The sequence below is a fragment of the Eptesicus fuscus genome, chromosome 13 (assembly GCF_027574615.1).
Source record: "Eptesicus fuscus isolate TK198812 chromosome 13, DD_ASM_mEF_20220401, whole genome shotgun sequence".
Lineage (NCBI taxonomy): Eukaryota > Metazoa > Chordata > Mammalia > Chiroptera > Vespertilionidae > Eptesicus > Eptesicus fuscus.
Window position 1 is genome coordinate 2,162,200 of NC_072485.1, and position 22,861 is coordinate 2,185,060.

Sequence of the window (22,861 nt, forward strand, 5' to 3'; positions counted from 1 at the left end):
ATGATTCTCTCTCATCATTGACGCTTCTCTGCTCTCTTTCTATCCTTCCTCTCAGAATCAGTAATATACAGTAAATAAAGAATCACTGGCCTAGACTGTGAGTTCCTCTAAGCCTTAGGAATTAAGGGGGCTAATGCCCATGGACACACAGTATCTGGTTTGGCACCTTGTAGGAACTCCTGAGATGCAGAATGAATGAATGAGTGAATGAAGTAAAGGCCTGGGGTGGGCCTCCCCCAGAGGGCGGGCAGGCCCGGGCTGGCCTGGGCGGAAATTTATGCTTGTTGGCTTGTTGTTAAGTTTCTGAACACAGCGAGGGAGTGGAGGGGCAGGGAGGAGGAGAGAAGAGGGAGAGGGTTCCCGCTCCGGGCAGGTGGGAGGAGCCTTCGTGGGGTGCATGACAGGGCGGGCTGAGGACATGGGTTTCTGATGCTTCTCAGCCGGTCAAGCTCAGTGACCCCCACCCTCTGCTCAGCCCGTGTTTAACAAAGGACCTGTGTCCTGCATCTCATGGGGTGGCCACACCTGGGACATAGTCTTTCAGGGCAGAGGAAGGGGGCGGGGCCCTCAGGCCGTCCGTGGCTCTGCCTCCCACAGGCTGCGGGCGGCTGGGCTTACCTGAAGCAGTGGGCCGCGGTGAGGACCCAGTGGGGGTCCAGGATGCTCCCGCCGCAGACGTGCTGCTGGTGGTACTGGATGCTGACCTGCCACGGCCAGGACTCCACGGAGGCCTTCTGCCCGCCCACCACGCGCGGGGCCTTCAGGCTGTGCCCGCAGGCTGGCTCGGGAGGGAGAGCAGGGCCAGGCTCAGAGAGCGCTGCCTCTCCTCCGGATATGGGAGCGGCTGGGCGGCCCAGCGTGGTGGGGAGGGCCGGGCCCACTCTCAGGCTCCTGGGGTGCTATGGGTGCCCCAGAGCAGGGCTCCCCCAGCCCCTCGCCTCTTTGTCAGCGCTGGATGCGCTTGGCGTTACTGTGAACACGGGTGTCCCCTGTGCGGGCGGTTTATGACCTTAAAACTGAACGGGGTGTGGAACTAGGGGTCCCGCCCAAGTGGGATCCCCACGCCCCTCCCACTGAGTCCCAGGAGACAGACGGCCCAGCCGGCAGATCCGGGAGCCGGAAGTGGGAACAAAGTCTCAAAAGTGGGCTCTTCCCACCCTAAGCTCACCTTCTCCAAGCCCCTCCCGCTCTGAGCGAGTCTCCACGTTAATGCCTTGCCCCTCTCACATCCCACTGCCTGGCTTTCCTAGGGGACCCTTGCCCCCCCCGCCCCCCGCCCCCCTGCCCTGTTCTCAGCCTCTTCAGTCCCGCGTCACTGCACGTGGCTCTCACCACGTGGCTCTCCCCACGGGGCCTCTCCACACGGGGCCTCTCCCTACGGGGCTCTCCCCACACGGCTCTCCCCACGGGGCCTCTCCCCACCAGGCCTCTCCCCACACGGCTCTCCCCATGGGGCCTCTCCCCACGGGGGCTCTCCCCACGGGGCCTCTCCCCATGCGGCCTCTCCCCACGCAGCTCCCCCGGACAGGCCGCCGCCCTCCTAGGCTCGCTGGCCAGGGACTCCCCAAACCACATCGCCCTCCAAACAGCGCTGTCTGCCTGCCCCTGCGCCAGGCAAAGCCCCACCCCTCTGTTTGCGGGCAGGGTTCCAGCTCCTCTGGCAGAACCGCTGCCCTACCCTATGGAAGTCATTTCCACGAGCCCATCTGGCTGCTCGGAAGTCCCTGAGCCGTCAGTCCTCCTGGTCTGTTCAAGGCAGGCCCTGCCTGCGCCACTAGCTCCTCCCCATTTCCAAATCATTGGGGCACTCAGCCCATGTGCACGAGAGCCTGCGGTGCCTCAGGGAGCTGAGAAGGGAGTGATGGACACACAGACAGACGCGTCCCTGCCCTCTGGGCGACGCCTCCTGGCCACTCGTTCCCCGGAGCTTCCTCTGGGAGGTCAGGTCCGTGGCTGCCCGGCCTGGCCAGCCTTTCATTGCCGTCAGGTTTCGTCAGCGAGACCTCGGGCTCCTCAAGGGAGGGTGAGTGACTGAAGCCTTTGTGCCTTCAGTGCATTGGGCTGGGATAGGCTGTGTGGACCGGAGGGGCGTCTCCATGCCCACCACTTGCAGGAGCATTGCTGACCCTCCCCAAGCCCAGAGAGGAGGCTGGGACAGACCCGAGGGAGACTCGGAGCCTGAGAGGTTTAGGACGAACATGAGGCCCTCCTTTGTGCCCACGCCCTCCGAGAGGGGTACTCACCCAGGCAGCTCAGGGAGACCAGGGAGCCCGAGAGGCAGGGCCTGCGGGAGACACGGCCTGCTGTCTGCCTGCTGTTGGCCTGCCGTCTGCCCGCTGTCTGCCTGCTGTCTGCCCGCTGTCTGCCTGCTGTCTGCCTGCTGTCTGCCCGCTGTCTGCCTGCTGTCTGCCCGCTGTCTGCCTGCCGTCTGCCTGCTGTCTGCCTGCTGTCTGCCCGCTGCTGGCCTGGTGTCTGCCTGCTGTCTGCCTGCTGTCTGCCTGCTGTCTGCCTGCCGTCTGCCTGCTGCCTTCCCGCTGTCTGCCCGCTGTCTGCCTGCTGTCTGCCTGCTGTCTGCCCGCTGTTGGCCTGGTGTCTGCCTGCCGTCTGCCTGCCGTCTGCCTGCTGTCTGCCTGCTGTTGGCCTGCTGTCTGTGTCTGCCTGCTGTCTGCCTGCTGTCTGCCTGCTGTCTGCCTGCTGTCTGTGTCTGCCTGCTGTCTGCCTGCCGTCTACCCGCTGTCTGCCTGCTGTCTGCCTGCTGTCTGCCCGCTGCTGGCCTGGTGTCTGCCTGCTGTTGGCCTGCTGTCTGTGTCTGCCTGCTGTCTGCCTGCTGTCTGCCCGCTGCTGGCCTGGTGTCTGCCTGCTGTCTGCCCGCTGCTGGCCTGGTGTCTGCCTGCCGTCTACCCGCTGTCTGCCTGCTGTCTGCCCGCTGTCTGCCTGCTGTCTGCCTGCTGTCTGCCCGCTGTTGGCCTGGTGTCTGCCTGCTGTCTGCGTCTGCCTGCTGTTGGCCTGCTGTCTGTGTCTGCCTGCTGTCTGCCTGCTGTCTGTGTCTGCCTGCTGTCTGCCTGCTGTCGGCCTGCTGTCTGCCTGCTGTCTGCCTGCTGTCTGCCTGCTGTCTGCCTGCTGTCTGCCCGCTGTTGGCCTGGTGTCTGCCTGCCGTCTGCCCGCTGTCTGCCTGCCGTCTACCCGCTGTCTGCCTGCCGTCTGCCCGCTGTCTGCCTGCTGTCTGCCTGCTGTCTGCCCGCTGTTGGCCTGGTGTCTGCCTGGTGTCTGCCTGCTGTCTGCGTCTGCCTGCTGTTGGCCTGCTGTCTGTGTCTGCCTGCTGTCTGCCTGCTGTCTGCGTCTGCCTGCTGTCTGCCTGCTGTCTGCGTCTGCCTGCCGTCTGCCTGCTGTCTGCCTGCTGTCTGCGTCTGCCTGCTGTCTGCCTGCTGTCTGCCTGCTGTCTGCGTCTGCCTGCTGTCTGCCTGCTGTCTGTGTCTGCCTGCTGTCTGCCTGCTGTCTGCCTGCTGTCTGCGTCTGCCTGCCGTCTGCCTGCTGTCTGCCTGCTGTCTGCCTGCTGTCGGCCTGCTGTCTGCCTGCTGTCTGCGTCTGCCTGCTGCCTGCCATCTGCCTGCTGCCTGCCATCTGCCTGCCGTCTGCCTGCCGTCTGCCTGCCGTCTGCCTGCTGTCTGCCTGCTGTCTGCCTGCTGTCTGCGTCTGCTCTGCTGGGAGGCGGACTCTGGGCCTCCTGGATGCCGACTCAAGTCCCCTCCCAGCCTGGGAAGCTGGACTCTGCAGGGGGCTGCATGGAAGCTGCACTGCCCTCAGTTCAGTTCGAGTTAATCTTATTGGACTCGACAGCCCCAGTGACAGTGTCCAGGACCTGCTGGGCCCCAGGCAAAGCCCACGCGGCTCTCGGCCGCTGTGAGGAGAAGCAGAGCTGGAACAGCACCTGCTGTGCGGCAGTCTCGCCTGAGAAGAAGGACGGGATGGCGAGGGAATCCGGACAATGACCACCCGGCTCCCAGGCTGTCCTTTGCAAGACGTGCTCCTCGATAAATAAAAGCACGGGCAGCGAGGCCGGACGCTGAGCAGCCAGCAGCCTCTCGGAGCCGCCTGCTGCCCTGGAGGCTCTGCCAGACGTGACTCTGACTCAAGGTTAGGTGTGGGGACCGGCCGCTGCGGAGTCTGCCGGGGGCTGGGGGTGCGGACGGCCTAGGCTGGCCTGTGCGTGAGGGGAAGGCCAGTGGCCTGGGCAATAGGAGGAACCATCGGCAATGGGAAGAGGGACGGTTTACTCGTCGGCTGGTGGGAAGGCCACCAAGGTGTGGACACCTACTCTGTCCAGCTGCCCATGGATTTAAAAAAGTCAAGCCTGACTGGTGAGGCTCGGTGGTTGAGTGTCGACCTATGAACCAGGAGGTCACGTTCGATTCCTGGTCAGGGCACATGCCTGGGTTGTGGGCTTGATCCCCACGTGGTGTGGGGGGCATGCAGGAGGCAGCCGATCAATGATTCTCTCTCATCATTGATGTTTCTCTCTCTCTCCCTTTCCCTTCCTCTCTGAAGTCAATAGAAACATATTAAAAAACACACAAAATAACAAGAGAGTCAACACAGACAATCTCAGAACTATGGCTCTCCCGCCCTCGCTATCTGCCATCTTCCTGTCGTGGGCGCACACCCCCTCGCCGCATCTGCCCCGGGCGGGGCGCAGCCCTGATGCACCTCGGGTGTGAGGGTCAGGGGTCGGGCGGCCCCTCACTCACCGGCTGGGGCTCTGCACCTGGAGCTCCTGGCTGGCCGCTGTGATGACAGCCACGTCCAGCTCTTGGTCTGGACGGATCTTCACGGCTTGGAAGGTGGGTTTGCTGCTCACGTCGGCAGGAGAGAGAGATGTGAGTTAGAACCCGAGAGTGGGACCGGCCCCCACTCAGGAGAGAGGGTGGTGGAGACTGCGCCGCGGGCGCCGCGGCGGGCAGGTGGCCTTGGTCCGCGCGGGTGGTCCTGAGGGCGTCCCCGGCATCCCAGGACCCGCTCCAGGCGCAGTGCCGTGGTGGCCTCGCCTTCCCGGGCAGGGAGACAGTCCCGGACCAGCGCTTTGGAGAATGTTCGGGACACCTTCCTAACTCCCGGCTCTGTCCCGCTCCCCAGTGGCCCAGCAGCTTCTCCTGTTCACAGCGAGGGGACAGGAGGCCAAGGGGCCCAGCTGGACCCAGGGTAGCTGCCCACCCGGCAGGGACGGGCGTGCATACTGGGGTCCCTAAGGCACCTCGTCTGCAGTTGGTGGCGGAGGTGCGTCTACAGCCCCGAGCATAGGACAGAGCACGCCGGCCTTCACAGCATCGCTCTCCTGGACCCTCTCCTCTCTCTGCGAACCCGCGTCTCTTCTTTCAAACCCTGGGCTTAAGTCGTCCTCCTCCAGACGGCTTCCCTGATGACTCCCATCTTTCCCTTCGTTTCTTTCTTTTCCTTTTTAAAATATATCTTTATTGATTTCAGAGAGGAAGGGAGATAGAAACATCAATGGTGAGAGAGAATCATTGATCGGCTGCCTCCTGCACGCCCCCTACTGGGGATCGAGCCTGCAACCTGGGCATGTGCCCTGACCGGGAATTGAACCCGGACCCTTCAGTCGGCAGGCTGACGCTCCATCCACTGAGCCACACCAGCCAGGGCTTTCCCGTTGTTTCTTCACTCCTCGCTTCCTTCCCCACACAGTCAGGCCAGCACCAGCTCTGCCCGCAGGGACAGACCAACCCCGGCTCTGGCTGACCGGCACATCCTCCCAGTCCCAGCCGGGAACCTGCGCTGGCTCTGATGCCGCCTCCGGGAGGACTGGCGTCGGCATGCTCGGCTTTGTGGTGAAACCCTCAAGACAGGTGCCTGTCCCAGCACCGACACCGGCTGGGGGTGCCACGTGGGCAGGCCCCGCCCTCCCAGGCCTCCCTGAGCCTCCTTTCTCCTCTGCAAGGTGAGGGGGCAGATGGTCTCTAGAGCCCCTCTCGCTTCTCACCGTGCAGGCTTTGTGGTCCTGGGACAGGCAGGGCCTCCTGTCCAGGCGGAAGAAGAAACGTAGAGGGATCTGAGACCCGGAAGCAGGGACAAGGGTGGCAGCGGACAGTCCCAGGAAAGGACAGTTTACGGATCGCATCCTGGCGACCGTTCGGACCGGCTTTGGCTTCGCAGAGCTCAAGAGCGGGTGGTTTGGAGCTGGCCGGGAGCTTCCGGGCCTACTCCCTGAGGGCATTTCAGGGCGCCCTGTTCCTCGCCAAGCGCAGCCTGCAGGGGCCGGGCTGCGGGGGAGCAGGGGGAGGAGCAGGGCAGGGCCAGCCTCCCCAGCCTCCTCAGAATGACAGCAAGGACGGTGGTGAGCTGCCTCTCCAGAGGCGCTGGGAGTCGCCCCCTGGGGCCGAGACCACAGAAGCCTGGCACCCAGAGCGGGGCCGGCCGGTCTGGGGTTCGGGAAGGCTGCCTGGAGCAGCCATTGAAAAGGAACCTGGAGGCTGCTCGAGGGACAGATGGAGAGTTCTGCGGTTGATTGGTGGTGGGTCTGGCATCGATCATTTCTGCCTGTCTCTGGGGGCAGTTTCTTAGAATCACGAATTTGGGGGCCTGTCAGGGAGAGGCCATCCCACTCCGCAGCTGAGTGCTGGACCTCCTGTCCCTTCCGGCTGGGCCCTCGGAGGGGCCCACTCTCCCCCCGTTACAGATGGCACGTTGGGGCAGAGAAAACAGCCAGCCTGCTAGAACTCCTGTGCCCAGGAACTAGGGGCCTGGGCACAGACCCCAGCCGCTCCCTCCCAGCTACACAGGAAGTCACTTACTTTCTCCAAACCTATTTCTAAAATAGATATAATGGGCCGGCCAGCATGGCTCAGTGGTTAAGCATCAACCTATAAACCAGCCCTAGCTGGTTTGGCTCAATGGATAGAGCATCGGCCTGCGGACTGAAGGGCCCTGGATTCGATTCCAGTCAGGGAACATGCCCGGGTTGCAGGCTTAATCCCCAGTAGGGGGCATGCAAGAGGTAGCCAGTCAATGATTCTTTCTCATCATCGATGTTTCTCTCTCCCTCTCCTTCTCCCTTCCCCTCTGAAATCAATTAAAAATATATTTAAAATAGATATAATACTTTTTTGGCTTTAGCCAAGATCAGATGAACATAAATATATAATGCACCCTTATTATAATTACACTAGAGGCCCGGTGCATGAATTCATGCATGGGTGGGGTCCCTCAGCCTGGCTGGTGATCGGGCCTGTCTCGCCCAGTCCAGGGGGGAGGGACTGCAGGAGGTTGGCTGTGGGAGCGCACTGACCACCAGGGTGCAGCTCCTGCGTTGGGCGTCTGCCCCCTGGTGGTTAGTGTGCATCATAGCGACTGGGCGACCAGTCGTTGGGTCGGCGGGTAGTAAAGGTCGCTTAGGCTTCTATACATAGAGATCCTTCTTCACCACCGACCATCTGGGACTGCTTTTGAATTTGCTGAGAGAGCAGGGATTGCTGATGGAACCCCAGGGAAATGGAGTTTGTTCAAACCAAATTTGACCCAGAAGACTGCTTTTGGGGAGGGATGGCGGTGCAGGATAAGGAGGGAGGCTGGAGTGAAGGACAGGAGAGGCTGCCAAGGAGCTGGGGCGTGTGGGCGAGACTCTCTCCCTGGCACCTCACATTCACCCCATGAGGCTGGTACTGCTCTGCCCGGCGGCGCCTGCACGACTGAGGCTTTGGAGCCTGAACGGGGGCTTGTCCGTGACATGCTGGGAGGCAGCCGTTCTGTCTGCCCCACACCCGGGCTTTCAGGGAAGCAGGAGAGAGGAAGCCGAGGGAAAGAGGGAGGACTACGGTGAAGGAAGGAGGCCCAGGGGGAGGTGACCGCCTTGGAGGCTGGGCTGGGTACCTGTGAAAGCCCATCAGCCCACAGGCCGTCTGGGCCAGGGCTCCCGTGAAGCCGTCAAAGCAGGCAGAGACCCAGGTCCCCGTGGCTGGGTCCAGCAGCTGGAGGGTGGACCTGTCGCTGGAGAGGCGGGCTGCAGGGGGGAAGCTGGGTCAGCCGCGAGGGCCCACTGCCCGTTTCCCTCCGGAGACGTCGAGACTGGCCCCTTCCCTCCATCCCCCACCCCACCCTGCCCCGGAGCACACAGACCACCAGCCCTCCAGCCTCCTTTGCTTGGCTGAGCCTGTGTTGACTGTAGCTGGGGAGACCAGATGTCCTGGGCCCGTCTCCACTTTGCCTGCTGCCTGGCATTGTTATTAATAGCTCCTCCTCCCGCTCTCGAGGTACCAGCTTTGATGATGTATTACATGGCCCTCCCCCGGCTCACACAGCCTGCACCGCCTGGGGAACTCCTCAACGAGGGACCTCGAGGTCCGAGGGGAGCGTGAGCGAGGACTGAAGCAGTGGAGTGGCGGGTGCCCGTAGGCGTTTGACTTCTGATTTATAAAAACCCAAACACACAGGACGTCACTCAACCCGCTCCTCAAAAGCCCCATCACCACCCGACAGCGGGGCTCAGGGGTTGAGAGTTGAGCTATGAACCAGGAGGTCACGGTTCAATTTCCGGTCAGGACACCCAGTTGGGGCACATGCCTGGGTTGTGAGCTCAAGCCCCAGCCGGTGGCGTGCAGGAAGCAGCTGATCCATGATTCTCTCTCATCATTGATGTTTCTCTCTCTCTCGCCCTCTCCCTTCCTCTCTGAAATCAACAAAAACATTACAAAACAAAAAAGCCTCAGTCACCCATCTCCAGAGCTCAGTGTGAGAAAGAGCATGGGTTTCAGGTTCAAAGCGTCTCACAGCCCTTTGAAGGGCCTGGCTCCGTCTGATCACGCAGCACGCTGTGATAACACGTGTCTAGCGGACAGGAGGGTGAGTGGCCTCACAGCCGTTCTAGCCTCTGGAAGTAACAGAGGAGGGCACTCCCCCAGGTCACCTGATCCAGGCCCTTCCTCCGTGCCACGTGGCACAGCGGAAGTGGGCAGCTCGGGTACAGTTCTGGTCCTGCTGTCAAGACCCGTAGGACAGGGATGCAAGCTGACAGGTGGCAGATGCTCCGACGCGGGCCAGTGGGGCCCGCGCCGACGTCCGCTGAGCCCTGCCCTGGCCCTCAGCCCTGCCTCACCTGGCACTGGGGGCCCCTCGGGAAAGTTCTCCACGCAGAGCCGCTCGTCGTCCCCCGAGGCGCAGTCCTGCTGGCCGTCGCACACCTGCCGCCTGGGGATGAAGTGGAGGGGCCGCCCACAGAGGAAGTAGTACTTGTCCAGGACGACCTTGACTGGAAGGCGAGGGCAGGGGGGGAGAGAGGGCTGAGCTTCCCTGGACACGCACTGGGCGTGGAGCCAGGCAGACCCGTCTCAGGCCCAGTGCTGCCACGAGCGGCTGAGGTACCTGGTCCTGAGCCTCAGCTGTCTTCTCTGTAAAATGGGTAGCCTGGGCCAGGCCTACAGATGGCTGAGGAGTTCAGCGAGATGCTGCGTGGGGACGGGGGGGGGGGGGGTGGGGCGAGAAATGTAGACAGAGTCCCCTTGCCTCACACCCCAAGGCCGGCACAGGCCTGTGAGAAAGGAGGAGACTCGTGCCCTAGCTGGTGTGGCTCAGTGGATAGAGTGTCAGCCTGTGGACTGAAGGGTCTCGGGTTCGATTCTGGTCAAGGGCACATGCCCTGGTTGGGACGTGTGCAGGAGGCAACCAATCGATGTGCTTCTCTCACATCACTATTTCTCTCTGTCTTTTCCTCTCTCTTCCACTCTCTCTAAAATCAATGGAAAATGTCCTCGGGTGAGAATTAAACAGAAAAAGGAGCCATGCTGGGGCTGGAGTCTGGAGGCCCGAGAGCTGGCTTGGCCCTGCTGTGCGACTCCAGCCGATCGCGTATGCTCTGGGGCTCAGTGTCCCCATCTGCACAGAAGGTGGTGCACCCTCCCGGGTCATGAGAACGTCTGGTGGCTGTGAGAGTGCGGCCACTGCAAGTGCGGCTCTAGCAGGAGGCACCCTGATCTGGGAAGACCCAGGAGAGGTTGATGTGGTTGTTTTTTTTTTAAAATTTAATTTAATTTTATTGTCTAAGGTATTACAAATTAAAAAAGCAATCCCATTTACCATTGCAACAAGAAAATTAAGAATAAACTTAACCAAGAGACAAAGGACCTGTACTCAGAAAATTTTAGGACGCTAAAAAAAGAGATCAAGAAAGACATGAACAAATGGAAGAACATACCATGTTCATGGATTGATAGAATCAGCATCATTAAAATGTCCATACTACCCAAAGCAATCTACAGATTCAATGCACCCCCCATTAAAATACCAATGGCATATTTCACAGACCTAGAACAAACTCTCCAAAAATTCATCTGGAATAAAAAAAGACCCCGAATAGCTGCAGTAATCTTGAGAAAGAAGAACAATGTTGGAGGGATCACAATACCAGATATCAAGCTATACTACAAAGCTGCTATTCTCAAAACTGCCTGGTACTGGCACAGGAACAGAACAGAGAACCCAGAAATCGACCCAAGCCATTATGCTCAATTAATATTTGACAAAGGAGGCAAGAGCATACAATGGAGTCAAGACAGTCTCTTCAATAAATGGTGTTGGGAAAATTGGACAGGTACATGCAAAAGAATGAAACTAGACCACCAACTTACACCACATACAAAAATAAACTCAGAATGGATAAAAGACTTAAATGTAATATGGGAAATCATAAAAATCTTAGAAGAAGCCATAGGCAGCAAAATAGCAGACATTTGTTGTAGCAATATCTTTACAGACACATCTCCTAGGGCAATGGAGACTAAGGAGAAATAAACAAATGGGACTACATCAAAATGAAAAGCTTCTGCACAGCAAGAGAAACCGTCAACAAAACAACAAGAAAGCCCACTGCATGGGAGAACATATTTGCCAATGTTATCTCTGATAAGGGTTTAATCTCCAACATTTACAGGGAACTCATACAACTTAACAAAAGGAAGATAAACAATCAAATAAAAAAATGGGCAAAGGATCTAAATAGACCCTTTTTGAAAGAGGACATACAGGAGGCCAAGAGACATATGAAGACATGCTCAAAGTCACTAATCATCCGAGAGATGAAATCAAAACGACAATGCGGTACCATCTCACACCTGTCAGAATGGCTATCGTCAATAAATCAACAAATGACAAGTGCTGGGAGGATGCGGAGAAAAAGGAACCCTCGTGCACTGCTGGTGGGAATGCAGACTGGTGCAGCCACTGTGGAGAACAGTATGGCGTTTCCTCAAAAAGTAAAATATGGAACTGCCATTTGACCCAGTGATCCCACTTCTAGGACTATATCCTGAGGGTGATGTTTTGCGTTGTTGCTTTTGCCTCCCGCCTGCTGCCTCCCGGGTCTGTGGCTCCTCTGCTGCCTGGGTGACGGGATGAGCTGCCGCTCTACCTCCTCAGGGAACTCACCGCTCACCGCTTTTCTAACCTCCCTGCAGGCCGAGCGCCTCCTGGGCCGGGCGCTCTTCTGTAGCCCAGTGAGAACCCCCTGGCCCTGAGCAGCGATGATAAGCCTGACGCACCCCACTTCTCACTGCACAGAGCTTCCTGGGGTCCTCCGCAGCCCTGGCCCCAACCTCAGGAGGCAGGTGCCATGATTAACCCGCAGGGAATCAGAGAATGAGTGAGGGTTTATTTCCTGACGCCCACAGCACTTGAGGGGTAGAGGCGGGATTTCAGGGAGGGTCTGTCCGCACCCCAGCTCTTTGCTGCCCCTCCACGCCTCCCCGAGGGGCCGGGATGTTGCCCGCTGGCTCTGCTGCTCCTGCTCCGGGGGAAGTGAGGGAGGAGGTCCGATATGTCCTAGACATTCAGAGCTTGGTGTGTGGACACTCGAGCCTCCTGGGCCACGCCAGGACACTGTGTCACCGGGTGAGACCCCCGAAGCCAAAAGACCAAGGGAGCCTGACCAGGCTGGACGCTCAGGTCACCTGCTCTGGGCGCTGACCCAGGGCCCAGGGCCTGGGGCGCAGAGGGAGCGCCCAAGTCTCACTGTGCCCTGGGCCTGCCCGGCTCCCGGGGGCTGGATCTTCGCTGGCCGCCGTGGCGGGCACTTGCGCAGCGAAGGAGAGCTCATGTCTGGACCGCCTGGGCTTAGGGTGGCCCGCCCGCGGCTCCTGAAACCGCCACCTTTGGGGGGCGCACCGGCCGAGGTGAGGGCGGTCTGGGCCTGGGCCTGGCTCAGCGTCCCCACGGCCGTGCCTCTGCCCGAGCCCCGGTGCTCACGACAGAATGAGGCTCTGACAGACGCCCTCTGAGTGTCCTCCGTGCGGGGGTGCCCGGTGCCGGTGCCTGAGGGCCCTCCCGGCCAGCGCAGGTGTGTGACCTTGGGTGCTCCTCTGCATGCTGCACGGGGCCCCCGCGTGGGCACAGCCTGGTGTTCATCCGGGCACTTCACCCGCTACCTCCTCAGCTCTCTGATGCCCTCCGAGGAGGCGGGACATTCGTAGACGGAAGACCAAGGCTAAGAGGGGCTGGGGCACTCACTCCGGGCCTCACAGGAGCCAGTGGCTGCGGCCCCGCCCAGGCCCCGGGCAGTGCTTTACTCCCGGGGCAGCTGAGCAGGAACCTGCTGTGGCTGTGGGAGAGGAAGGCCAGGACTTCACCCTGGAATATGGGGGTGGGAAGGGAGGGGCTGCGGAACCCCCGCTCATTCACGTTTCTCCTCGGGCTAGGGCGGCCTGCCTGCCACCTCACAGGTCTCAGGCACTGGCCACAGAAGACGAGGAAGAGGTGCTAAAGGCGGGAGGGTGCGCTCTGCCTCGGCCCCGACGCCTCTCGCACCTGCCACTGGCAGATGCTCTGCTCTTCCAGCCAGCGGGCTGCTGGCCACTCAGCTCGGTCGGCAGATGTGGGCGGGCAGGCGGGCAGGCGGGCAGCCCGTGCAAACGGCCCGCCCGAGTGGGTGTGTAACGAGTGTGCGTGTGCCCTCCCCGCAGAGGAGATCGGTGGAGAAGCCCCCGGGACAGATGGGGTGAGTTCATAGCCTCCCTCTCTGTCTCTTTTTTAAAAAATATTCATTTCAGAGAGGCCGAGAGACAGAAACATCCATGATGAGAGACAATCATCCATCGGCTGCCTCCTGCGCGCCCCACACTGCGGATCAAGCCTGGACCTGCGTCTGTGCCCTGCCCAGGAATCGAACTGTGACCTCGTGGTTCATAGGTCGATGCTCAACCCCTGAGCCACGCGGGCCGGCCGTCCTTCCTCTCTTCCAGGAGCCCCTTCAGAGCAGGGGCGGTGCCTGTGGCTACAACAGAGTAGCAGGGCCCACCCTGACTCAGGTGGACAGGCGGAAGGCGAGGGTGTCACTCAGAGGTGGGGACAGGGGAGGGGTGAGAGGGGGCTGCCACTTACTGTGGGGGTGAAGGTGGGGGTGGGGCCATAATGAGGGGTGAAGGTGGGGGTGGGGGCTGTATGAGGGGTGAAGGTGGGGGTGGGGGCCGTAATGAGGGGTGAAGGTGGGGGTGGGGGCCGTAATGAGGGGTGAAGGTGGGGGTGGGGCCATAATGAGGGGTGAAGGTGGGGGTGGGGGCTGTATGAGGAGTGAAGGTGGGGGTGGGGGCCATAATGAGGGGTGAAGGTGGGGGTGGGGGCCGTAATGAGGGGTGAAGGTGGGGGTGGGGGCCATAATGAGGGGTGAAGGTGGGGGTGGGGGCCGTAATGAGGGGTGAAGGTGGGGGTGGGGGCCGAAATGAGGGGTGAAGGTGGGGGTGGGGCCGTAATGAGGGGTGAAGGTGGGGGTGGGGGCTGTATGAGGAGTGAAGGTGGGGGTGGGGGCTGTATGAGGAGTGAAGGTGGGGGTGGGGCCATAATGAGGGGTGAAGGTGGGGGTGGGGGCCGTAATGAGGGGTGAAGGTGGGGGTGGGGGCCGAAATGAGGGGTGAAGGTGGGGGTGGGGGCTGTATGAGGAGTGAAGGTGGGGGTGGGGCCGTAATGAGAGGTGAGGGGTTCCACTTACTGAGCACAGCCAGGATGACAATGATCGCCAGGCTCAGCAGTGCTGCGAGGATGGGGATCCCCACTTTCTTGAAGGTCTCCAGGGGAGTGCGGGGTTTGCGCAGGCGGGTCCTGTCTGTGAAGCGGAGGGAAGGGCCTGAGTCAGCACGGGGAGGCCTCTCGTGCCGAGGCCCCCGTCCCCTGCCCGGCTCGGGGGGGCTGTGGTTAGCATTGGGGGGCGACTCCCTCCGAATAGCTCGGCCTCCTCAGCACCAGCTCGTGCAGTGCCCAGGCTAATCCACTCGCAGGCCTCAGGGGAGCCCCAGCCCGGGGCGCTCCCCCCGCCTTACCCTTACGGGGCGCTCTAGGGTGCTCCCCTCCAGCCTGCCCTGCCTCTGCGCTGGGAGAGGCACGCCGTGCATCTTACCACCCTTCACCCTCTCTCTGGCTTCTCTTTGGTTAATCCTCACCAGAGGATGTGCCCATTGATTTTAGAGCGAGTGGAAGGCAGAGGGAGAGACGGAGAAACATCGCTGTGAGGAAGCACTGAGGCACCTGCCCTCGATCACACTCTCACCCAGGACCTTGGTTCCGCCGGTGATGCTCTATCCACTGAGCCACACCAGGTAGGGCTCCTGACTTCTCTTTTGATTTAACCAGAAGCACCAGGAGGGCTGGGCCTCTGTCAGTGGCTCAGGGGTTGAGCGTCGACCTATGAACCAGGAGGTCACGGTTCGATTCCCAGTCAGGGCACAGGCCGGGCTTGTGGACTGGATCTCCAGTAGGGGGCGTGCAGGAGGCAGCCCATCAGTGATCCTCTCTCATCATGGATGTTTGCACCTCTCCCTCTCGCCTCCTCTCTGAGACCATTAAACATTTGTTAAGAAAAGGAAGAACGTGGACGGGGAGGAAAACGCCCCTTGAATTGGGGAGCACTCTGTCTGTTACCCAGTTTTCTCCTGTGAGTCAGTAAACGGCCACTTCCTGTTCCACCTGTGGGAGCGCGTGCAGCCGGCGTGACCCTGGCAGAGGGCGGGCTCCCAGGACAGGGCCCGCTGCCCGGCTGCCGCTGTCGCGGTCCCGCCCAGAGCCCGCACATGGCCGGCGCGGGCGTTTTGGAGGCGTGAGAGAACGAGCCACCGAGGAAGGAGAGGAGGAAGCCTGCTCTGGGGCTTCAGGTTTGCTGGTCCTTCCCCCGAGGCCAGGCCCTCCCCTTCTGGATGAACCCTGGCTCCCGCGTTGTTTTGTTTCGCACGTGTTTGCTGCACGATGGATTGGGGGGGGGGCGGTTTCTCCAGCATTTAGCCCTGGATGGAGGTCGTGAGGGCCCCGCGAGAGAGGTTTCACACCTAGCCGGGACCGGATTGAAACTCAGACGCCGAGGGAGACAAAGGGAAGCCAGACGCCAGCTTACCGAGGGGCGGGTCGCTGTTCGGGGGCCGGTCGCTGTTGGGGGGCCGGTCTCTGTTCAGGGGCCGATCGCTGTCGGGGTCCTGAAATGGAAGGGAAACACGCAGTGAGCTGAGGGAGAAGCCGTCATGTTGGGGCTGACAGGCCCTTGGTTCTCGCCTGTGTTCGCGTCTCGGTGGAAGCGCAGCGGGAGGGTCTGTGACATCCAAGCACTTGGTTCAGAATGTGGAATGTAGTTTCATCCCTGTGACCTGGTGCGGCCGTTTCCTCACCGGGTGGCCAGTGGCCAGTGGCCAGTGTGGGGATGGTGGTTGCCGCCTGGTGTGTGCTGCTGAGTTTCTGGAGATGATTCTGCTCTTCTGTCCGCCGAGCCCGTCAGCTGTCCCTTTCCATAGGTGTGATTCCGCCAACGCTTGAGCAGTCCTCCACACAGGGGCACGCCCGTGGCCAGTACGGGCCCCAAGATGCTCAATATGCAAATTCAAACCACAAGGAACTATCTCCACACCGACACTAGAATGGATAAAATTAAAAGGCCTGACAGCCCTGGCCGGTGTGGCTCAGTGGATAGAGCGTCAGCCTGTGGACCAAAGGGTCCCGGGATCGATTCTGGTCAAGGGCAGGTACCTTGGTTGCAGGTTCCTCTCTGGCCTGGGCCCTGGTCAGGGTTCGTGCAGGAGACAACCAATCAATGTGTCTCTCTCACATGGATGTTTCTGTCTTTCCCTCTCTCTTCCCCTCTCCCTAAAAATCAATGGGAAAATGTCCTCCAAAAAGCCCGACAATACCAAGTTGATGAGGATGTGGAGCAACCGGAGTTCCCCGAGGTTGTTGGTGGGAGTATGAATACTTTGGAGAATAGTTTGGCTGAACCTACCATAGCTAAACCTATGACGACTCCATGGTGCCGTGACGCAGCAACTAGAGCGAGAGAAGCATGTGCATATTCCTAGCGAAAAGCCTGCACAAGGATGTTGTAGTAGCTCCATTCACAATAGCGAACCCTTGGAAAAACCCACGCATCCCTCCCTGGGGGAGGGGTCAACAATTACGGTCTGTTCACCAATGGGACAACTCCAAGTGGGCCAGCACTCCTGCTCAGTGCAGGGACGCCGGTATGAATCTCAGACACAAGAAAGGAGGGAAGCCGGACACAGAAGAGCGTTCTCTGTCTGACTTCACTCCCATCCAGTGGGAACGCTGGTGCTCAGCGATAGAGATAGAACAGGGCTCACCCCGGGGAGCAGGAAGGGGACTGCAGGAGCCTGAGGAGCCGTGTGTAAGGTCTGAAAACTCCCAGGTCTTAACCCAAGTGCCGGCTGCCCGGGGTGGATATATGCAAACATTCATGGAGTGGTATAGGCCCGATTTGAATACTTTACTGCATGGATGTTACTCCTAATAAAACAAGCCGACAAACAAGAACACGGAACTCCCAGAGCACCTCAGGGTGCAGCCCTAGGTCCCCATCGACACACGTGCACAGATGCACGCAAGGCTCTGTGCTGCCCTCAGTCACATGCCTTCCTGTGTGGGCTCGGCACATAGGGCCACGCGGCACACACGGAAGGAGCCATAGCCATGCTATGCCTTCTGCCAGGCGACGGGCGGGGAGAGGGCGCTGCCAGGGTGCACGCTGCCTGAAACCTGCTCCTGCGCCTTCCAGAGCCTCCCTCGTCTCTGCCCCCTTTCCAGGTCGGGCCCAGGGTCGGGCCCAGGGCCGGGACCACACAGGCTGGGGTCAGCAGGTCCAAATGCGAGGCCTCCAGCCAGGGCCTGCCCGGTGCTGAGTTGAGGGTCTGACTGCGCCAGTGGTGGGGGGAGAGACCGCGGACCCTAGACAATGCTGGCCGGGAATGTTCCCGTCCCACCTGTGTGTCTCCTCGCCCCTGGGTGAGTGCCCCCGATCAGAGGTGGGGAGTCCCTGGGTGCTGCCTGCTCCCATGGCCGAACACGGCAGATAGTCATTGGGAGAAGGAGCTTTCTTTCTTTTTAAATATATTTTTATTGATTCAGAGAGGAAGCGAGAGGGAGAGAGACAGAAACATCCATGATGAGAGAGACTCAGGGATCGGCTGCCTCCTGCACGCACCCACTGGGGATCGAGTCCGCAACCCGGGCATGTGCACTGACCAGGAATCAAACCCTGACCTCCTGGTTCATAGGTCAACGCTTAACCCCTGAGCCACGCTGGCCGGCGAAGGAGCTTCTTTAAACACTGTGGTCTGCTGGCGGGAAGGCCTGGCTTGCCCTCTGGTGACACCAGGCCCCGGGCGGCTGGGTCATAGCAGACAGCCAGGCCCCGAGTCTGCAGGCGCATTGTCACCCGGGCGCTGCCTCCTTGGACTGTGAGCCTTCGGGAAGGCGCTTCACCGCCCTGAGGGTCAGCATTGCCCTCTGTAACGCGGGGAAAACCCCGGCCTCTGAGCGCCGCAGCGAGGATGAGCTGAGACGCCTGGTGGGCAGTGCTGGCTGGACACGGAGGCCCCGCCCTGTGCCCTGCCACCCTGTGCCCTGCCACCCTGTGCCCCATTAGTGCAGGACTTTATCACTCATCCTCCACTGGCGCCTGCTTCTCTCTCTCTCTCTTTTGTTAATCCTCACCCGAGGATATTTTCCCATTGATTTTTAGAGAGAGGGGAAGAGAGAGGGAGAGACAGAGAAACATTGATGTGAGAGAAACATCGATTGGTTGCCTCCTGCACGAACCCTGACCAGGGCCCGGGAACCGGCAACTGAGGTATGTGTCCTTGACCAGAATCGAACCCGGGACCCTTCAGTCCGAGTGTGATGCTCTAACCACTGAGCAACACCAGCCAGGGCTGGGGTTCCTGTTTCTTACTGCCTTTGTGCCCTCAGGGTTTTGCATTGGGCTTGTTCTTAGCAAAGACCCAAGAAGTGCCTGCTGGATGGAGCTGAACTCAGGCCTCTGCACTGTAGTTCATTTCCTGACATTTTCCTCCACCATCACCAGGGCCTGGACGGGGTCAATTTCCCCAATAAAGATGTGAGTGAGCCGGGCCACTCTGCCTTGCTGTGGCTACAGAGTCAGGTGACAATGATGATCACGGTGATCGACACACAAATGGCACAGTCCAAAGTCCTTTGTCTGAGTCAAATTTAAGGGTGAACAGGATTGATCCTAACTGTGTGGTAACCAGTATGTAGCACTAAATAATTATTAAACCAAACCAACACTTACTGAGCATCTCTGTTATATCAGGAACTGGTCGAGGAGCTATGGGTCAAAGACAAATGAGAAGTAACTGCAGCGGGATGGGAGAAGGGCCCAGACAAGACAGGTGGCGCCTGCCCTCCGCTCAGGAGAGGCGGGGGTGGGGTGGAGGGGAGAATCAGGGAGGAGGACCACAGAGACAGCAGAAAAGGCCAGAGAGTGACAGGCGCTGTGCTGAGAGTAAAGCCGGCAAGGAGACAGTGGCTGGATGGGTAGTTAGAGTGGGAGGCCGAGGGGAGGGGCCCGGGGTTAGGGCGGGCCTCTGGCTGAGGCTTGAATGACATGAAGCAGCCAGGCAGGCAGGTAGGCAGCAGGCCACACAGATACAGCAGAAAAGCTAAAGAGGCCCCCATGGCTGGGGGCAGAGGAGGGAGGCGGAGGCGGGGTGGGAAGATTCAGCGAGGGTAGATGAAGGCAATAGGCCTCGCGTGTGGATTGGAGGCTCTTGGGGTTCAGTGAGCAGGTGAGAGGGTACTGGCTGAGAGGTGAGAGGCAGGACAGGAGGGGAGGGCAGGGGGTGTCATGGACACCCGTTTAGTAGCCCTTTCCCAGGCAATGCATTCCTCTCCGCTGAGTCAGCACACGCCAGCCGCCTTATGGAAGTGGGTGGGGCAAGTCCCTTTTGTTTATGGTTAGTTTAACAAATATTGACCAAGTGGCTTTGATGGGCCTGGAATGTGCTGGAAGCTGAGACACAGGGAGCAGGGACGCCCACATTCCACATTTCTGGACCTTGGGCCGGAGGGGCCTCAGCTCGTGACTCAGGGTTCAGGTGCTCCGCATGAACAGAGACCGGCGGACAAGTGTCTCACCCTTCTGAAAGCAAGACAGAAAGAGGAACTAATCCTATCGAATAAAGAGGGAATATGCAAATTGACCCTTACACCATCACAAAGATGGCGGCGCCCAGTCCCCTCAGCCCTGCTGGAGTCCCCCAGTCCTTTCAGCCCAGCTGGGGTGGGGCAGCAGGCACACGATGTGGCCGGACCCGCCCTCAGCCCCCAAGACACCCAGGGCCGCCCGAGGCTCAGGCAACCAGGGCCGGCCGAGGCTTGCACTGCTGGCAGTGGCAGCAGCGAGGTGTGATGGGGACGTCGCCTTCCTCTGATCACCGGGTCGCCTCCTGCCCCTGAGGGCTCCCGGACTGGGAGAGGGGCAGGCTGGGCTGAGGGACCCCCCTCCAGGGCATGAATGTTCATGCACCGGGCCTCTAATAAACTAAATAAAAACCATAGGTGAGAAAGAGAGGGACCATGTTCTCAGGGTAATGACTGAGTCCCGGCGCCCCCCCACCACCCCAGGCACATAGCTGGCATTTAAAAATACGTATGGAATGACAGGATAAGGAGGACATCTCAGTCTCAGGACTCAGTCCCGGGCCAGCCTTGAGAACACTGACTGCGTCATATTCAACCAAAGGACAGATCGAGTCTGGTATCACCAAATGACAGATGGCGCTGGCAGAGCAGTGTCAGAGGAGAGAGTAAGTCCCCAAATATCACACAGGACAAGGCCCTTTTCCGTAAAGAAGCAAGGAGACGGGGACCAAGGATTGGGGATGCTGCTGACTTCGGCATGGTCCCCGGCCTATCAAAGACGTGCAATCAAGACCTGCCGCGTTGCCCAGCCGGCATGGCTCAGTGGTTGAGTGTCGACCTATGAACCAGGAGGTCATGGTTCCATTCCGGTGGGGGCACATGCCCGGGTGGCGAGCTCGATCCCCAGTGGGGGGTGTGCAACAGGCAGCCGATCAATGTTCTCTCTCAGCATTGATGTTTCTATATCTCTCTCCCTTCCTCTCTAAAATCAGTAAAAACATATATTTTTAAAAAAGACCTTCGGATCATTAAACCAAAGAGACCGGCTCACCTGCCTCAGCAGGAGGCGCTCACGATCAGCTGTAGGTATTGCTAAGTCCTCGCTTTTGCCTTGGGTGGCGGGTTGTGGAGGCTCGTTACCTTCTTAAACACCGGCTGGTGAGTGACACGAGGCCCTGCGCCGACCAGCAGTGAAGAGCGAGGATTCTGGGCCCCTCGGCGCCGTGCGTCTGAGGGTCAGAGACAACGCAGAGCACCTGCCTGGCCTCGCGGAGGGGCCCGAGGAGCCACCTCTGGCTCGGCCTCCGCTCGCCTCGGCAGCTGCTGCTGGCCTCTCTGGAAGCCTCTCTGGCAAACATCTCGGGCACAGAGGTCAGAGGGGAGGGGCTGCTGCATTTCCGGGAAGAGGGGTTGCTGAAGGTCATGGGTGTTGGGGATGATGGGCAGGGAAAGGTGGGTGCTCGTTAGGCCTCTGCATGCAGTCGGGGTCCACAGTGTCCGTGGCTTTCCTGAGCAGGACGGAGATGGGGACCTCAGCCCAGAGTCCACCCTGAGCTGGGGCAGGAGAGGACGGGCTGAGCGATGTGGGCGCAGGGACCTGGCCGGCGGCTGCACTGCGGTGAGGCCCTGCCCTCATCACAGGATGCAGAGCCGAGAGGGCCCCTGGGGACCCTCCGCAGAGGAGACAGGCGGACGGGACATGTCTGGCCCTGGAGTTGATGGACTGAGAGCCCGCCAGAGGCCAACGGTGTCACCTGCTCTGCTGGGGGCGTCTCAGTTTATCCCCAGCTTGGCCCAGCCCCTGGCCACACTTTCCATGGCCTCGCCCAGCCCGGCCCACGGGCACCTGGCCTTTTGCTCTGTGCTGGGCTGCCGGCCGGGCAGGCCTGTGCCCTGCTGACTCAGTGCCGCAGGGCCTGACGCACAGATCCCGCCCAACCCGGGCTCCACGAGGGCTTGTCTGGGAAGAAAGCTCAGATCCCAGAGGCCAGGAGGGCCGGGCGGGCGGAGCTGGGGGGAGGCTGGGAGGGGACCTGGGCAGGGGTCAGGATGCCTGGAAACACCTGCCGCTGCCGGTTAGTCAGAGGGTCACCTTGCCTGCTCCTCGGTTGGTTACTGGTGGCGGCAGGAGATTCATCAAGACCCAGATGCGGGGACAGAACACTGTCACTGCAGCTGGGACGTTCCATGGTGTGCAGTGTCTTCCATCCACGCCAGCGCAGTCAGTCCTCAGAACAGCCCTGAGGGACGAGCTCCGACTCACGGAGAGGGAACCACGGCTCCTGTGGCCTCAGCGCCAGGAGTGACGGCTCCAGCTCCTGGGCCAGGCTCTTGGACCCGGTGGGCTGCTGTTGGCATCTCCCACCCTTTCAGGACCCACGTGGGTGTCACTGGCTGGTGCTGGCCTTTAGCTTCTTTACTGCCCTGCAATGCAGTCTGGTTGCACGTAGTTAGCGTGCCACCGACAAGCGGAGATTCCACCGGCGTCTCCAGCCCTTCCTCAGCTGAGGGCACCCCCACCTTTGCTTGGGTTCTGGCTCTGGGGCGTCATCCTTGAACAGGGGCGAGAGGCCTGCCCTCCCGTGGCGCCTGGGGAAGCGCCTACTGAGTGCGTGGCACCAAGCAGGGTCTTTATTGAGACCGGCCTTCTCTCCTCTCTTCTGTTGGATGTGCACCGTGCTCACCCGCTTCTCCTTCCTTTTGTTACCAGTTACCCTCCGCCTCCGGGGTTTCAGATCCCAGAGAAACTCCGGTGGGCTTTGCTGTCCCAACCTTCCAGCTCAGAGATGCTGGATCCAGACACCCGGGCTGGGGGTGGGCTGGGGGTGGGGGAGTTACTTTAAAAGGGGGGTGAGGATTATGTGTGCTGCAGAGAAGCCACAAAGACCCAGCCTAGGGAGTGTGATTTTTTTTTTTTTTTTTATCTTGCCTTGTCTTCTACTTGCTGTGTGGCCTTGGGCACAGCCCTCAACCTCTCTGAACCTCAAGATCCCGTAGGGTCAGGGTCGTTGGGAACTCTCTCTCGGAGTTGGTGAAGCAGATAAAAGGGTTCAGAACCACACAGTGGAGGGGTGTCCTCCACGAGGGGGACGATGGGTCCATGAGGCATGAGGAGAGGAAGAAGAGGCTCGCAGAGGCCACAGGAGCTGAGGGCCAGGCCAGCTCCTCTGCCTGCTGTTCTGGCCCAGCAGCCTGCCGGGCCGTGCTTCTCGCCCCCTCGCTGTAACGCCGGCTCTGCATCCTTGCTCTGGAATGCAGTTGGCAGCGGGGAGCTGGGATGATCGGGGTGTGGGAGAAGGCAGGACGCAGGGCACCTAGAAGGGGCTGCCTGGCCCTGGTTCTGAGGTAGATTCAGGCTCCCATGGGGGCTAATGCCTTGGCTTCCCACGGTCTCCCAGGGAGAACCCAGAGCCAGGGATGCTGCCGTTGCTAGGTGATGGAATAA

General features: G+C 60.3%; 1 protein-coding gene across 1 annotated transcript in view; it reads right to left on the reverse strand.

Moving 5' to 3' along the window:
* The window catches only part of TMPRSS4 (transmembrane serine protease 4), a 36,404-nt gene that overhangs the window by 5,776 nt on the left and 7,767 nt on the right, over nucleotides 1-22,861 (reverse strand). Inside the window, exons 2-8 of the mRNA XM_054725085.1 lie at nucleotides 15,368-15,446; nucleotides 13,976-14,089; nucleotides 9,101-9,253; nucleotides 7,879-8,008; nucleotides 4,746-4,847; nucleotides 2,244-2,284; nucleotides 619-778 (exon numbers count right to left, since the gene is read on the reverse strand). Coding sequence (XP_054581060.1) covers nucleotides 619-778; nucleotides 2,244-2,284; nucleotides 4,746-4,847; nucleotides 7,879-8,008; nucleotides 9,101-9,253; nucleotides 13,976-14,089; nucleotides 15,368-15,446 — 779 coding nt within the window. The remainder of the gene's footprint in view (nucleotides 1-618; nucleotides 779-2,243; nucleotides 2,285-4,745; nucleotides 4,848-7,878; nucleotides 8,009-9,100; nucleotides 9,254-13,975; nucleotides 14,090-15,367; nucleotides 15,447-22,861) is intronic.